The sequence below is a fragment of the Juglans microcarpa x Juglans regia genome, chromosome 6D (assembly GCF_004785595.1).
Source record: "Juglans microcarpa x Juglans regia isolate MS1-56 chromosome 6D, Jm3101_v1.0, whole genome shotgun sequence".
Taxonomy (NCBI): domain Eukaryota; kingdom Viridiplantae; phylum Streptophyta; class Magnoliopsida; order Fagales; family Juglandaceae; genus Juglans; species Juglans microcarpa x Juglans regia.
The window spans coordinates 20,415,887-20,433,453 of NC_054604.1; the positions used below are offsets into that span (position 1 = coordinate 20,415,887).

Genomic DNA, 17,567 nt, shown 5'->3' on the forward strand with positions numbered 1-17,567 from the left:
ATAAGCACAATAAAAGAAGCCGAATAAAATCTCGGAAGGCGTTTGGATAGAAAAAATTCTGAAATAGCTTCTAAGACCTCAACTTTAACCACCTCCCAACCCGGGGAACTATTAATAGGAATAGATGATAGGGCCTCTTTCACTTCTACCAACGAAGGGATCCCACAAAGCCGGACACAATCCTCTTCATTAATAACCGACGATATCAATCTAGTTAAATCAGGCACCTCCCTTGCCGGATTAGATCTCTGAAGAAACTCAGAAAAATAATCAACAGCACCAAGATGAATTTCTTCCGGAGAATTAAACTCCATCCCATTCGAAGTTCTCAACTTATGAATTTTCCTATGCCTTTTATTAGATAACCACACATGAAAAAATTTTGTGTTCCTATCACCATCCATTCTCCATTTGATTTTAGCCATCTGCGCCAGTCTTATATCCTCCCTTCGCCTCCAAGAATACAACTCATTAGAACACCTCACTAGCTCCCGTTCAATATCATTATCCCAATCTCTCTGCAACAAATGTTCAAGACTCTCAACCTTATCTTCAAGAATAGCAATATGATTATTAGTTCTCCCAAACACCCTCTTGTTCCATTCAAGTAACGCCACCTTAAGCTTTTTAAGTTTGCTAGCTAATTTAAAAAGCCCCGAACCTGTGACAGATTCAGACCACACATTTTGAACAAAATTCATAAAATCCGGGTGTTCAACCCACATTTGCTGAAATCGAAATGGAGGGGGGCCATAAGAGAAAGGATCAATTAAAAATTCTATAAACATAGGACAATGATCCGACGTTGTCCTTGGAAGATACGAACAATGAGCATTCGGGAATAAAGTCAGGAAATTTGCATCAAGCAACACTCGATCCAACTTTGCCCAAGCTCTAGATAATCCCTGCTGACCATTGCACCATGTAAACTTACCTCCTTGTGAATTCATTTCCATCAGCCTGCCCTGATGAATTCATCTATTGAACTCATCCATTGCAACTCTATTCCGTGGACGCCCACCACACCTTTCCACATCCGACCGAATTATGTTGAAGCCCCCAGCAAACAAGCAAGGCTCAACATCCATTCTATCCGAACTCAGCTCCTCCCAAATCATCTGTCTCTCATACCTATTACACTTAGCATAAATAAAATTGCCCAAGAAATGAAAATCTCCTTCGCTAATACGTAAAGACACGTACTGCGAACTCCTGCGGACCACCTGCACATCCACTTCATTTTTCCAAAACACCCAAATTTTTCCACCATCATTCTCATTTGTTATCACCTTATCAAACTGCAATATCCGCATGAAACTCTGGATTTTATCCACACTCTGAAAAGGTTCCAGCAACACTGCCATCTTTGGCTTATGTTTAGACAGCAGTTTTTGTAAACGTCTCTTAGAAGTACCTAAACCTCTTATATTCCAGACTAATATTGAACCAGTCATTGAGTAAACTTTTGTGTTCTAGTGATCACCCGCCTGGAGCTCCTGATTTTCTCAAACTGCCGCTTTTGATATTTTCTCTTTACAACTTCATCTTCTGCATCTGAATGATATTCCTTCTCCTGCAAAAATACTTCCGCATTTTTCTCAGGTTCCGGATCAGACATCGAACCATCTTCCAAGCGTACCTCTTCCTCATGAACATTATTAACCTCCCTTTCTGCAGAACTAGGAACTACTTCCCCCTCCCTCATGTCCGTTTCCAACTCTGTTTCCATTAAGTGGTTCGAGCAATCCATTTTTCCTTCAAAACTTACTGGGTTCATTTCTTCCGCAAGATCCGCAATCTCAAGATTTTCCTCTTGATCCTTTTCCAGTTCCAACTCCTCAACCAAAAGAATGGGATCACCTAACACCCGATTCTCTTCAGTATCTTTGTTTGTTTCAACTTCTGTATCCTTAACAACTGGGGTAGTAATCTTTTCCGTCGACTCTTCCACAATCGGTTCTTGTTGTCGAACCCACACATTACTTCATGCACTCTTTTTCCCAGCACGGCAAGTTTTTAAATTGTGCCCCTGTATTTTACACTTAGAACAGAACGCAGGCAGAGTTTCATATATAATTTCTTGCTTTCGGCTAGTTCCCAAACCAGGCATCCCAATCCAAAAATAAGGTAAAGGTTTCTTTGCAGCATCCATTTCCACACAAATAAGAGCACCATCGGTTCGAGTAACACAACGAGTAGAGTTATCACTTCTAATAAATCTACCAATAGGGGCTGTAAGAATTTTAAGAAATGACTCATGATAATAGTTAGGAGGCAAACCTGGAAGTACAATCCACACCGGTACAATCGAGGGTTCTTCTTCTTCTTTAAAGTTTGGAGTCCAGTGAAATGGACGGTAAGGAATCCCGTCTACATCATTAACTTCACGAGCCAGAGCCTTCATGCAGTCTTCTTCCGAAACCATTCTGATAAATACATTCCGAGGATGCCTCATGTTAGAAACGACTGGAATGCCATCAAGATTCCATCGCTTTTGAATGAAGGCCCTAATGGCATCCAAGGATGGTCGGTTCCTCAAAAACTTCAAAACAATCGAGTACCGAAAAGGCTCGGCAGATCGTTGGATTTCCTCTTTAGAAAACTAGAAAAAAATTTTGCCATCCTTGGTTTTCGGCAGATGGTGCGCCACAGACATTTCTGGAAGAGGCTGAGGAACCACCGATACGAGATCCACGAAGAGACGTCGACCTCCATTGTTAGCAGCAGCAGCCATAGAGTACTTGCGTCAAAAGTAGCAGGAAAAAACTTTCAAGAAGAAAGCCATTCTTGGAGCGTTCTTGGAGCATCGTATTTCTTCATCCCCTTAGAAGATCTGTACTTCTTGTTCCATCCTATACAAGCTTTCCTAAGGACATAAAAAAATAATGAAAAAAATGCACCTCAGAAATTTCATTCCAAGTTAACAAAAGAAAAAAGATGCTTTCCCATACTTAGTAGCTTGCATAATGATCTTATTGGGGAGTTTGAGAACTGCCCAATTGCCTAAGATATGTGGAACCAGCTGAAAAATCCCTATAGGGGAACATTAGCTGCTATGTTGCGTGCTATCACTTTGAGGTTTGAGCAGTATTTTATGGACCCTAAACATTTCATGACTGAGCATTTGAGATTGATGTCTGCCTTAATTTGTGATCTAAAGGTTGCTGATAATAATTTTACTGATGAACAAGTTATCGTTGTAATACGATTTTTGCCCGAGTCAACATGAGGGCAAATGAAACTAGTTTTGGCACATTGAGAATATTAATACATTTGCTGATATATTTTACCATTTGAAATTAGAGGCAGAGCACATAAATGCGCATCGTAATACTCTTCTTGTTGCCCAAACTAGGAAGCACAACGCATTCAAGTCTAAGCACAAGCAACTTGAGAGACTTGATAGAGCGGTAAATAGTCTTGGCCAAGGGATGGAAAGATAGTAAACTATCGCAGAGGCAAGTGTGCTGGTAATGACAAGTCAAAATTGAAGTGCTATAACTGTGGAAAAGTGAGACACTTTGTTTGTGCAAGCACTAAGATAAAGAAGGTATCCACTAAAAACAACTATCTCATTACTTACATTTGTTTACGTATTTTTGTTACTCACTCAATCCCTAAATAGATTGTAGCCATAAGAGCAACCAAACATATAGTTCGAGATCGAGTTGGGTTCATAGATTATAGAAGAATATCAACTGGCAGACGGTACATTATATTAGGTAACGGAACATAAGAGGAAGTGCTTGGAGCTGGCACCTACCAACTCAAGATGCGTCTAGGGCACATGTTACTTCTTTATGATGTGCTCGATGCACATGTTATTCAATGTAATCTATTTTTCAGTTCTTTCTATGTTGGAATTTGGTTTTACTTTTCACTTTGATAGCCCTTAACTGGACTTTTATTTGGATAGGGTTTTGTATGGACATGATTTTCTTTCAAATGGTTTCTTTATGTTGGATTTAAATAATTCCTTATTTTTCTTTTATGGCTTCAAATTATGATGATGATGTTTTTATTTCATTAAAATGACATGTTAGACTAGGACACATAGGAAAAGATAGAATGACTAGACTAACTAGAGAAGACCTATTGAGGTCTCTCGATAAGGTAAGCCTACCTGTGTGTGAGTCTTGTTTAGTTGGTAAGGCTTGTAAGAAGCCTTTTAAAAAGGCTCTTAAGACATCTTATCTTTTAAAACTAGTCGATTTTGACATTTGTGGACTCATGAATGTGAAGGCACGTCATAACGCCTCTTATTTTCTCACATTTATAGATAACTACTCACGTTTCAATTATGTTTATCTGATCTCACATTGCCTTGAAGCATTAGACTGCTTCAAATGCTTTGTGACTGAGGTTGAGAATAAGAAATAATGAAATTTAAAAATTCTATAAACTGATTGGGTTTGTGAGTACTAGTCTAAAGAGTTTGAGGGACCATGTGAGCAAAATGGATACAAAGACAATTAACAATTCCAGGTACACTACAACAAAATGGTGTTGCGAAAAGGAGGAATCATATCATATTGAAAATTGTTCAGTCAATGATAGACCTACCAATATCATTTTGGGAGATGCTCTTCTAGGTGCTACCTACATTTTAATCCATGTGCCTTCTAAGTCTATTTCTTTAACCCTATATGAATTATGAAATGGCGCAAATTGGAATATTTGCGGTTTTGGGGTTCTGTGGATTATGTTCATACCACTTTCCATAAATATGAGAAACTTAACCCTACAACAAATAAGGATATCTTCATAAGATTATTCAGAGAGCTCAAAAGGTTATGTAATGTTTGGTAAACATCCTAATGGAAGAATGACGGAAATAGAGCCACGTGATGTCATATTTATTGAGAATGATTTTTCCAATATTGGTGAAGCAAATAAAGATCTTGAACTTTTTGAGTTGCAAGAACTTGAGGGAATTATATCATCTTTTGGTGATTATGGAGAATTATCATATCCTAAAATCTCAAAAGACTTGGTGTCTTTGGATTTGCTTTTATTTGACTCATTCTAGCTATAGTTGCACATAAAGACTTGAAACTTTTTCATGTTCAGTTTTACTTATCAAAAAAAAAAAAAAAAAAAGACTTGGAATTTTTTCAAATGGATATGAAAACTGCATTTCTCAATAAAGAACTAGACAGAGATCCATATAGATCAACCTGTTGGTTTTGAGGTGAAGGGACAAAAACGCAAACTATGCCAGCTGAAAGGTTCCATTTATGTTCTTAAACAATTGTCTAGACAGTACTTCAAATTTCATGCGACCATTAGTTCAATTGGCTTTGAAATGGTAGAAGAAACCCATCGTGTGTATGTTAAGCACATAAGGAAGAATTTTCTGATTTTGTCTTTGTACGTGATGACATATTTTTAGCTGGAAATTATATAGAGATAATTGTTGCCATAAAAGCATGGTTGTCGTCTACTTTTTAGATAGACATGGGTGAAGCAAATTATGTGCTTGGAGTTAAAATTTCAAGGTATTGATCTAGGAAGCTTCTGGGTTTGTCTCAAGAGATTTACATTAAAAAGACTTTAGAACGATTTATGCACAACTTTAAAGCCATAGACACTCCAATTGAGAAGGGTTATACATTGAGTCTAGAACATTGCCCTAAGAATGATGAGGAAAAGAAAGAGATGACTAGAGTTCCTTATACAAGTGCAATTGGAACTTTGATGTATATTATGTTGTGTACACGATCTGTCATTTGCATTGTAGTCAGATGAGTTAGTAGTTATCAGATTAACCCATGACCTGTTCATTGGCAAGTGTTCGTTAGAATCGAAAACAAGGTTGTGGCAAGTGGGATTGGAAGGATAAGGGCAATCTATCTTTTGGAATGGACTTCGGTCATAAAACCAGTCTCCAACTGCCTTTGCAATTGTCTGCAGAACATTTTTGTTTCATATAATAATGGAATTAGTTTCTGCCGAGGGAAACTGGAAAAGCAAGCAGTGAAACAGATAAAGTAAAATTAAGAAAGTTGTAATAATGAACAACAAAAATGATAAAAAAATGGAGAAAATAGAGATGTATCTTACTGTTCTAGCCAGCAATGGAGAATCATCCCTTAACCATGTCTCCTGCATTTCGGTTTGGCAGTGGGCATAGCAAGAGTCTATGAATAATCCACTAGATGAAGAGGTACCCAGTCCATTCACCGCCCTTAAAAATTGCATCCTGAAATCTGAAAATAAACATCTAGATAATTAGTAAAATCTCAAGAAGTGGGTTGTTATTATCAATGATGATGTACTGTATCATATAGAAATGCCATTCTAGGTTTTTTCCTAGAAGTATATGTGCAAATGGCATGAAGGGTTTAGAGAATGTTTCATGATCCATTTCCAACAAATAGAGAGCACTCAATGATCCTAAAAACTATAAAATGTTATTACGATGATATGTTATTCTTGAAGGATTCTTTGCTTGCCTCGAAGAATTGTTTTATGGAATTTAGGAGATTCTGGTATTCACCTTGCATGGTAGTTAATTGAGTGGGTGAGCAGTTCTTTATATCAAGTTTGCAGCTATGCCAGTAGCCATGGGGGTCAGCAACACCAGGCGCCAAAATGTTTTTTATCTGACAGAGAACAATGAGTTCAGGCATTCAATATATGAAAGGTAGAAGGGTACCACTAAATTTATATAAATAAATACAAAAAAAATTTATAAATATATGTTACATTTTATCATCAGTATTTAGGTCACAGATATCTTCAAATCTCATTTGATTCTGGTGTCAAGATGTTAGAAAAAGAAACACCTCCGATTTCAAACAAATATACCTGGTGATATTGAACTACCTGACATAACAGAGCTCAAAGTCGAGATCATGATACAAAGTTCACCACCACCATAGGTCTAAACCAGACCAAATTTGATAAATGTGCAACAAAAGATATAAACATTTTTAGGGAGAAAGTAAATTACTATTTTCTCCCTAATAACCATAGGTCTAAACCGACGCCTTAGGTCAGGTGGAAAAGGAGTGGTTAATTAACACTTGGCCTCGGGCTCCAATTTTATCAAGCAAAAATGGCATAAAATAAATAATGGAGTAGAAACTAGAAACTGAATTATTTATAGCTTCAAATATCATCTATAAAATCTTTCCTCCTATTTCAAGCTGTTTCATCAAAGTTAAAGTACTTCAGCAGTGCTGCTAAGAAGTTCCTATCCTCTGAAAATGAAGGACAGCCGGACAATGTTAACCCCCATTTAATTTAATTATTTGGGGTCAAGAAATGGACTGGTAATTCTAGTCTTAAACCTAGTTAACGTGGCAGGTTTTCTAATTTCACTATATACATTAATTTCTTTACTAAGGTAAAATGGAACCTATCATATGCACAAATTTCAAGGTAAGTCACAAAAATTTCAAGGAAGAGACTAGAACCAGAGGAAGAATGGTGAGCTTGATGTATGAAATTTGAAAGAATTGCAATAAACAGTCATTCATCGCAAAATAGAATGAGCTCACCTGCCATGAATCATAGGCTGCATTTACAAGAAATATTGGTGTTTTGATTTGCTGTACTATGTTTTGGGGAAAGAAACACTGCAATAGAGTTTAGAATTAGTGGTAACACTGAAGAGGAAATGGTGAGGTGCAAGGTAATACCACAATAGGTGCACTTACCAACCCAGGTCTCATTTTTGAGGTGCATGAAGAAGGTAAATTCTTCGCTGAACCCTACACCAAAAACAAACACACTCATTTTAAGAATCAGGTTTTGCTTTCTGAATGAATGCAAGCTTTAAAAAATGGAGGAGCCCTTCTTTCCATGAAAGAGAAAATAGTTATGTTTATTTTGCTGATTCACATTGTGTGTGTGTGTGTGTGTGTGTGTGTGAGAGAGAGAGAGAGAGAGAGAGAGATTTCAATAACTGAGCCACTGAACAAAGAACGCAAAAGTTAAACTGCCTGTAGCAGCATAGAGAGCTAAAACCATAAAATTGCAAAACACAAGTTAAATCATCTGAGAGAGAGCATGAATACATGTGTCGCAACCACTTCACTATAAAATGCTTCAATGTGTTGTGCTCCAGAAACATCCTTCCTGTTACACAATGTTTTGGTGATGTTTTGGTGTCAAATCACGTAAATGCACAACTTAAGCCAACTCTGTACTGGATGATGATGAAGTCAAGATGGAAGATGAAGAATATGAGCTTACGTGTTGATAAAGTAACCAGCATCCGACAGGCATTTAACTTTAGCACCTATAGGTACAAGAGCTCTGAAGTTATCACAATGCAAAATAGAAGTCAATCCACCAGCCGAACAACCGGAGATAATAGCCTGTACTTACAAGTCCTAATGAGTTATAAGAATGATGATTTGAGGAGGGTTATAAATTATAATCAACAAATGATTATAACGATATACATTTTCAGCACTTCTCATTCCTTTGGATAACAGATCCTCAATGACAGCAAGCCAAACCCTTGCTCCTCTGAAGTGAAGGTTAGTTGCCTGATCAAATTATCAGCCAGTTAAAAACCCACCAAAAACAAAAAACATAGGATATAGTGGAATTAGGATTTCCCCCAAAATTAAAACTTTCAGAGTTTCGAATAACATACTGGATCGACTGCTTCCACATCACCTGTAAATGATGCCCCATCACAGTAACTAACCTTGATTCTGTTCCAGTTGTAAAAGTCTGGATATTAAAACAGTTTTTTTTAATCTCATCAGAAAGCAAAGCTAAGGAGAATGGAGGATCATACAAGTTGAAGCGATATTTAAATAAGTGAACTATTAAATCATACCAGGATTAAACTTTTGATATTTACTCAGCAAGCCAGAGAAAGCAACTTCCTTGACCATTTCCTTAGATGAACCTAGACGAGTGCTCTTACGAGAAAGGCAAGTGGTGACATTGTTGCACCATCCACCTCCCTGTGAATCAGAGCAAAGACAGGATGGTCAAAAAAATAAATATATAAATAATAGAAATGTATTAGATAACATAAGAATTCAACAAAACAAGACCGTTAAAGCCCTTGAGAACTACATTTGGAAGAAATTGTAACATTCGAATATCATAATATGCAAACAAGCATACAATATTCAGCTTTCTCTAGCCCATGAAGAATTGGAATTATTGTACTAATTTGGCATCAGAAAAGTTGTTTCAGCAGAAGCATTTTCCCCTTTTCTTCTTTCTATTGGCAATCTGTTCTAGCATTATGCCTCTGTTTCCTTGGATTTAAAAAAATCAAATAAATAGGGTATGACAAACGGACAAACCTCAAAGTGAACCAACCAATTGTTCATTCCTGCACCCAATCCCTTATCCCAGTGGTAAGCTGGCGGACTTCCATCCAAACAAACTGCAGAACAGGTCAAATTCAAAAACATAATGAAACAAAGATTTGAATGAATTCAATTATTTTATGGGGAAGGACTGAATTCTGAAAGGAACAGAAGAAAAGCTCAATTCTAATCAGTTTCTTTTGAAATAAGTTTCTTACCAGCTCCTTTTGGTTCTGCATTCTGGACATAAGTAATTCCTACATTAAAGCCTTCTGTTTTGAGCAGTAGCAAGGCACATAATAGAAGGTTTAAACATTGGGCTAATATTGCAAACGCCATTCTGCACAAAAAATTTTGACAAAAGTCGAGATAAAACAAGGAAAAAAAGAAAAAGAAAAAACAGACCACTCCAGTCATCTGTAGAAAATAAATTGACCAACAAGAAGCTTAATGCATTTATCACATAATTCGTTCCTAAATATAAATAGAATAATCATAAGCAATTCAGACGAGATGAGATGAGATGTTTTACTGAAAATCGAATAAAATATTGTTATGATATAATTTTTGTTTTGGGATTTGAAAAAGTTAAATTGTTTATTATATTTGTGTGGGAGTTTGAAAAAACTGTAATGATTATATGAGATGAGGTGAGATGAGATAGTTTGGTTTTGTGTAATCAAACCAGCACTAAGCATCTACAAAAATTTCTCAAGTCTCTTTTTCTTTTGATAGGGATGTCCTAGAATTTACAAGAGAATAACCATAAATAAATAATCCTCTTCCCTCTTAAAAAACGAAATAAAAAATTAGTGTAATATACTGAGTTACACAAAACCAAAATCCAATTGCTTCAAACATAACAAAAGAATCACAAGTTAGCCTCATTTGTTTTCACAACTCATTTCAACTCATCTCATCTCATCTAATCTAATCTAATCATTACAACTTTCTCAAATTTTCACACAAAATAAAATAAACAATTCAATTTTTTCAAATCCTAAAACAAAATAATATTAAAAAAATATATTCTAACAATATTTTATTCAATTTTTTAATTTTAATCTCAACTCATCTCATCTCATCTACGAAAACAAACGAGGCAGCCTCAACCAACTAAATCTAACCTTTTTATATTGTAAAGGTTATTGAATATAAATTCAAACTATCCTTTCTAGATGCTAGATACATCATGGTGTGGTAACATAATATCACCCCGTAGAGTTTGATACTTGATTTGAAGAACAGAAACTCTGCAAGATCAATAAGAAGAGAGTTTTTTTACCCTATCCCCGTTTATAACAGTAGAATATCCAAAAATGTTAAAAAAAATGTAGAAAAGAAAGATAAAAAAGATATATAAATACATGTGCAAAAAAGAAAACGAAAAACAATAAAAAGCTATAGCAGAAGAATTTCATTGTTATCACTGCTGTAATCATATATTAGATTAACACGACACATGCCATTCTAACCAAAGATAGAGTTGCTCATCCATCGTCCAAATCTCTCATACATGAAAGAAAAATTAGTGATATATTATAGTTGATTATTAAAATATTTTCTATTACCTCGCCTAGTTAAATCCACTTAATGAATTTCTTTTTCTTTTTCTTTCCCTTAGATGAATAACTTACGATCAGAAAATGAACCAAATCTATGAACAAAAGCAGTACCTATATATAACCCAACTGTCAAAAAAAGCAGTACATATTTCACGAATCATAGCCTGTACCTGAACTAGAAAAATAGGAGGGAACCTGAACCAGCTAGTTTTGAGAGCTGCCAACTGAAAGCAAAAACCATGTCAAATACTGGGAGAGAGGAGAAAGCAATGAAAGGGAAAAGAACTGGCGGTAGCTTTTACGAGGAGCAACGAACGCTTCTCACAGAAATGCTTTATATAGACAAAAACACATCCGAAGCAAGTGCTTAGAGGCCCACGGTTCGGACAGTGGAAGCAGAGAACCCAATAGACGACACTCATTCTCACTAACCACCCAATAGGATTAGTTTATTCGCGTGTGCGTGGGTCGGGCTTGTGGGTCAACCCAACTCGTATCTCCCGTAACAAATCTTTAATGGAATGGTTTGGATTCAGAGATGAGTTGAAAGAATTTATAAATAGTAAAATAAAAGTTGAATTATTTATTATATTTTATTTGAGAATTTGAAAAAGTTATTTTAGAATTTGAAAAAGTTGAATTGTTTATTATATTTTATGTGAAAATTTAAGAAAATTATAATGGTGAAATGAGATGAGAAGAGTTGAGATGAGTTTTGAATACAAACGAGACGTAAAACTCGTTTGGATGTTAGGAGTTCAACTTAGTTCAATTTTAGACTTTATTTGCTATCCAAACACACTTTAAACTGAGTTTACATCCGTAAAAACATTCAACTCATTTCACTCTGTAGATAGACATAATCCATCCCTAATATTGTAGGGATTCCTGACTTTGTTTGCCCATGCCTTATTTTTTTTCCTTTTCGATATGACTCACTAACTCCTCACTCTCACTCTCTCTCTCTCTCTCTCTCTCTCTCTCTTCCTCTCTCTTTCCCATCCTTCTTCCCCCACCCCGTCTTTATGTAAATCCCAAAATTTCAGTTCCATTAAAAACCCTCTCGGATGCTAATAGAGTCATCTTCACTAGGCGCCATTGTTTGATTTTCCCAATTGTAATCAGCAGCTTGAAAACTAGAGGCAATCGAACCCCACAGTCGTCCCCCACAGTCGACAGGATAGATGTTAGAAGTGTTATGTTTCAACTAAAAAAGTTCCCACCATGAACCCCTCCAACATCTGTGGCCCTCGTTGTAATACCCGAGTCCTACTACGTAGGTCTTTACGTCATTTTATTAATTCTTTGAGTTAAATATTTTGAGATAAGAATTTTTATTATTTTTATTATTTTATTTAAAGATGAGTATATTTTATTTTAATATACGATTTATTAAAATAAAGTAAGTGTATGATTTTTAAAACTTCGAAATATTTTCCTTTAAGCCCTTTAATTTTATTCATTTAAGAAATGGCCCAATTTTTATCTATCGTTAGATTGGTAGGTGAAAAGTATCCTTGAGGTGGATAGATCTCCATCATCCACTTGCTTCCTTGTGATGGAAGGACGAAACAAAGACCAAAAAGTCATTGCCCCTCCTTCAAGCTTACGGTGGAAGCAACACGAAAGAAGAAAAGAGAAAAACAAAAACTATCCTAAGGCATTTCTTCTCCAACCCGTCGGCCACTAACCCAAGAAAGAAAGAAACTTCATCTTTCTTTCCAAGAAAGCCATAGTCGATGCCACATTCATCCATTTCCTTCTTCTTTTCTTTTCATCTTTAAGAAAGCAAGTTCCTCTCATCTCCTTCAACCCGTGCCACTCCATAGCAAGGGAAGAAAACATCTTCCTCCATCTCCAAGCCATGTGTACCTCACCTCTACCCATTTTCGGTTTTACCTCAAAACTTGGAACCAAAGCTTGTTTTTATCTTCAAAATGGTGAAATTTTGAAAGTAATAGACTTTTGGTTTATTTCCTAGTATGGTTTTCATATGGGTTTCTATTTTTATCATTTACCTTACCCATTGATGTTTTGGTTTTGGGGGTAACACAGTGCAATCATCCTTGCTCTTCATCCACAAGGCTATACCTCTATTTGGTCTTCCACTTGCTTTTTGAAAGGGGCTAAGAGCTTAAGGTAAAATTCTAATTTGACTTATTTGTTTTTAATGTGATTTTGGAAGCCAACTAACTTGTTTTAGCTTGTATTTTGATGTAGTTAATTTTTTATGTTGCAAATAAATGTGTATGCCCTTTTTTGGCCCAAACCGAATGATATTATAATTATTTTGCTATGTATTTTCCTATATTTCGAAAATGCTATGTTGCTACTAAACTTGGTTTAATCATAGGTGATGATTAGTGTGATTTTAACGTATATATGTTGGTACCATGTGTTTTGTGTTGAGATTTATTAGTGATCTGTTTTAGAATGCTAAGAGGTTCGGTTAAAGGTTTTGCTTGGTTCTATAATTTTATACTTTTGCTTTTAAAGAGTATTAAGTGGATAAAGCATGAACTTAAGTGTTTAAAAGTTTGCTTATTGAGTAACTTTCCTATACCTTATGCTATTTTAATTTTAATGGGATATATTATCTAAACTAATTAAAATATTACTTATGTGAATAGGTTATAGCTTAGTTAGTTTAGATATAAGAGATTAATTGTGCATGATATACTATGATATGTAAAGTTGTCCAAGTATTCCTAAGTCCATGTCATGCCATGTCTTGATGTAAAAATAGCCCATTTATGTTGTCTCTCATTTGGTTAAATTCTACCTAATTCAAGAGTCTAAAATATTGATAAACTAACATTTTTATAATGAGGGACCACAAGTTGATTTAAAGGGCATGTTTTTTAAGCTTGTTTAGCCTACTTGACATGCTTAAATCTATTTTAAAACTCATTGTTGAGAAATTCTTGATTTTATCTCCTAATGTTCATAACCCAAAGTGAGATTGAACCAAATAGACCTTACTTGAAGCCTATGAATTCCTAACTACTTTTCTTTAAGCTTTTAAAATAGCATTTCCGTAGACAACTAGTATGTCTTAATATTTAAATTATTTCTCTTATAAGTTGAGGTGAGGAGTAGTCATTTGGGTTAATGCTAAGCATAGAATGGATGTTAGAGTAGTATCGTAACTTTCTCTTTTAAAGTGAGGGCTAAAGAATATTGTATGAATATTAATACACTTATACTATTTATTGGATTAGGACCTATATTGAAGTTTGAAGTATCGAGGAGCATAAAAGTAAGTAGCTATGACCATACTTCTTACACCAAGTTCTTTTTATGAAAGAATATCTCTCTCTTATTGCAAATGTTCTTCTAAAAAAAAAAGTAAATGAATATAGTATGTACAAGCCATTTCTTGATAGCTCCTGTTAAGCATCCCATCGATTATAATTGTGTATGTGTATAAGGTAATGCATACATGAAGGTTCTAAATCATGAGATTTTCATACATGCTCTCTCAGCAAACTTATTGATTATTCCTATATGCAGTATAGTATGAAAATGTATCTTGTTCATAAAAATGCATGTGCATCGGAGTAAGAAAGATGATGAAAATATTTTGATTGCAAAGGAAAGGAAATGATGTCTTATGCTTCAAGTGATGCTTTAAATGAGTTTTAAAATGTCCCTATGAACTCATGCTTTAAATTAAGCGAAGAAAATATTTTAAAATTTTCCTATGAACTGATGTTAAAATATCCCTATGAACTGATTTTTATGGATGCCATGAAAGTTGATGTTTAAGCTCATTCTTTTAAATGATATTCTTCCATGAATGAATTGTTAAATGAGAAAGACTGAAAAGAAAGGACTAAAGGAAGACCGCTAACCCTAACACACATGGTGTAATAGTGTGTACCGGCCAAAGAAAGTGAAACATGAAAAACATGGTTACTTCTTAAAATATTATACATGAAATCATAGTTATTTCTTAAAATGTTTATGTATGAAAGTATGGCTTATTCTTTAACCTGTTTATGCATAAAAGTATTGTCACGATTAGCAAATGTTTATGTATGCATGTTTTCAAAAGAAAAGATTATGATTAATAAGTTAACAGCATGGTGTACTGCTTATTGAATATTTGACTCATTTTTGTTTTAAATGTTTTAAATGTTCAGGTAATGACAAAAAGGCTGGGGAGCAAGGCATTACTACAGAGGGAGAGACAGATGCTTAGTATCTTCCCTAACTAGAACAGTTATATTTATGGATGATGGGTTATGTTTATGTATAGACGTTTTATGTTGGGATGGACTCTGAGAGTCTCTTATGGGTGAATGTTTGAATAGAATATCTATAAAGTGTTCCCTTTATTAAATTCGAAAAGAATGTCTATCAGGTGTTCCTTTTATTAAATCGGGAATTAGAATACACGTGTTATGTTCATGTTGATCACATGTTATTAGAAAAAACAAAGAAACAAAGCAAAAGAAAAGGGCAAGTATGGACGTAGAGATCTCGCCCTCTCTGGGGCGGGGTTGTTACACTCGTGCTCCAACAATGACTGAAGTTTTTGGGTTTGTCCTTCTTGTCTAAACTGCAGCAGCCCTCTGGCTTACATCCTTTTAGCATGCTAAAAAAAAGAGCACGCATCTGAGTAGCTTCTACTTTAATCAAACTAATCTTTGTGTCTGCACTCAACTTTCTTTCCAATCTCTCAACTCATAGGTGCTATTGTAAACTCGTGTGAGCATCTCCTTTGTGCCCCCATTTCTTTCTTTGAGTATCGAGTTTCCTATATAATTTCTATGTTGAAATCAACTCAAACCACCACCATCTTATTACGGAAGCAAAGTTCCTCCACGGTCAAGCTTCACAACCGAAGGCTTACCATCAAGAGATCAGCAATCACAGCTCCGAGGACGCGCTCTTACCTGGTAAGCAACGATCTCAACTTTTTTTTCTCATTTCATCGTACATGCATTTCATAAGAATTTACTCAAACATTTGGAGTGAAATTTTAATTAACTTATGCAAGATTGGTCTGGACAATCTATGAACAATTACAACATGCATGTATGTACTATTCTAACTGTTAATGTTGAACAGTTGTGATTGCCCACTGAAAACATAATGCTTAATTACATGTTCCTTGTGCAAATTTGTTAACTATACTGAACAAATTTGTGCCTTTCTGTAATTAGGGCCATGAAATTGTAATGGACCCTTGTAACACCCGGATCCAATCAAACTCAATTTTTGATTATTTATTTATTTTGTTTATTTTATTTTGTTTTATTTTCTTCACACGTAAAATATTTTTCCGCATGTTTTATTTATTTATTTTTTCTTTTCTGTCTATGTTTCTTTTTCACCCGTAAGTGTTCGCTTCGTTCACGGCATGCATACACATGCATTCGTTCGTGACATGCACACACACGCACAACTCAGTTTCCGCGTGCATAGAAGCTCCATGCACACACACAACTCAGTCTTTCATCCACACACACGTCTCTCTTATCTCTAGGGTTTTCGCATCATATTTATACGCACACATTGGCCTTGCTTAGAGAGACTGCGTTGTTACATTCACTGCCCCATACGTAATCGACACAACCCACGTTTCACTCCCTCTCGTTCACTGCCTCTCCGCCTTCTCGGTTCTGTGCTCATCAACCGTGCCACCATAAACTTCCATCGCAAACCACCAACACCGTAGGATAGCCACTGCAGAACACTTGTCCTCTGCCTTGGTCACGTAAACCCACCCCAAGCCGTGCAGCACCCCAACCGCTGGCCAAGCCGTAACGCAACGCTATTTCTTTCCTTCCCTTGACGCCGCTGCCCTGCCACTCGAAGTCATGGATAGCAACTCCTCTGTGCAATCAGCGTACAACCCTCCAGCCGTCCTCACTACCACGGAAAGGCAGCAACCATCGTCCAACCGTTGAAGGAGAAACACACACGGCATACTCTGTTTTAGCTTCCGAAAACATAGTATTGGTTGCTCCTCCAAGCACGACAGGTTTTTCGCTTTGACCAACCATTTCGGACGTCTCCTCCGCGGCGCAAAGGGAACCCATAGTCCAGCATCTCAGCCACGCCTAGCCGTGCCACCGTCGTTAGCCACCCAGGCCGTTGCCGCACGTAACACTCTCAGTAACACCTCCATGCACGCTGTGTTTCACTCTATATTTCATGACTTTGTCTCTCTCTCACTATGCATCTCTCTCTCTCTTTCTCATCCAGTGCATAGCCACCGAGTGCACCACCTCCCATCGCACCCTGCGCCGTCGCACATTATCTTCTCGGTGAGTCTCTGCTGCCGCTGCATGTCTAATATTCATGCGTTTATGTTCATCGCTAGTTTTATTTCTTAAGGTGTGATTATATATATATATATATACACGTATATTTATATGTAAAGTTTTAACCTAATATATATGTATATATATGGAAAGTTCCCAGTTTTAGCCTACTGTTTTCGGGTGAGAAGTTTTTTTGTTGTTGTTGAGTTTATAGTTAAATAGGATTTTTGCTTTAAGTTTTAATAAATATTATATTGTATTTTGATAATATTGTTAGTTAAAGGAAGTAAACCAATTTTTCTTAAGAGATAAGTTTTTCATGACTTAGTTTATGAAAATTTTAGTAACCAATGTATTCTTTTTATTTATAAAATATTGTTGATATTTTAGATATTTTGAATGTTATTTTTTATTGAGTTATATAATTATCATAATACTTA

General features: G+C 35.8%; 1 protein-coding gene across 4 annotated transcripts; it reads right to left on the reverse strand.

Moving 5' to 3' along the window:
• Positions 1-5,574: 5,574 nt before the first annotated feature.
• Positions 5,575-11,249, reverse strand: LOC121234110 (pectin acetylesterase 8-like). 4 transcript variants are annotated; one of them, XM_041129924.1, is made up of 14 exons: positions 11,171-11,249; positions 11,023-11,076; positions 9,506-9,627; positions 9,282-9,364; positions 8,801-8,930; positions 8,612-8,691; positions 8,415-8,501; positions 8,203-8,327; positions 8,025-8,085; positions 7,665-7,718; positions 7,506-7,583; positions 6,500-6,605; positions 6,064-6,209; positions 5,575-5,907 (listed from the first exon to the last, which is right to left on the reverse strand). In XM_041129924.1, exons 3-14 carry the CDS (start codon positions 9,624-9,626, stop codon positions 5,620-5,622), a joined length of 1,359 nt encoding a protein of 452 aa, XP_040985858.1. In that variant the 5' UTR covers position 9,627; positions 11,023-11,076; positions 11,171-11,249; the 3' UTR covers positions 5,575-5,619. The 4 variants fall into 4 exon arrangements, with proteins under 4 accessions (XP_040985858.1, XP_040985857.1, XP_040985860.1 ...); XM_041129923.1 differs by lacking the exon at positions 11,171-11,249 and having other exon boundaries at positions 11,023-11,164; XM_041129925.1 differs by lacking the exon at positions 11,171-11,249 and having other exon boundaries at positions 5,855-5,961; positions 11,023-11,164.
• Positions 11,250-17,567: the final 6,318 nt, after the last annotated feature.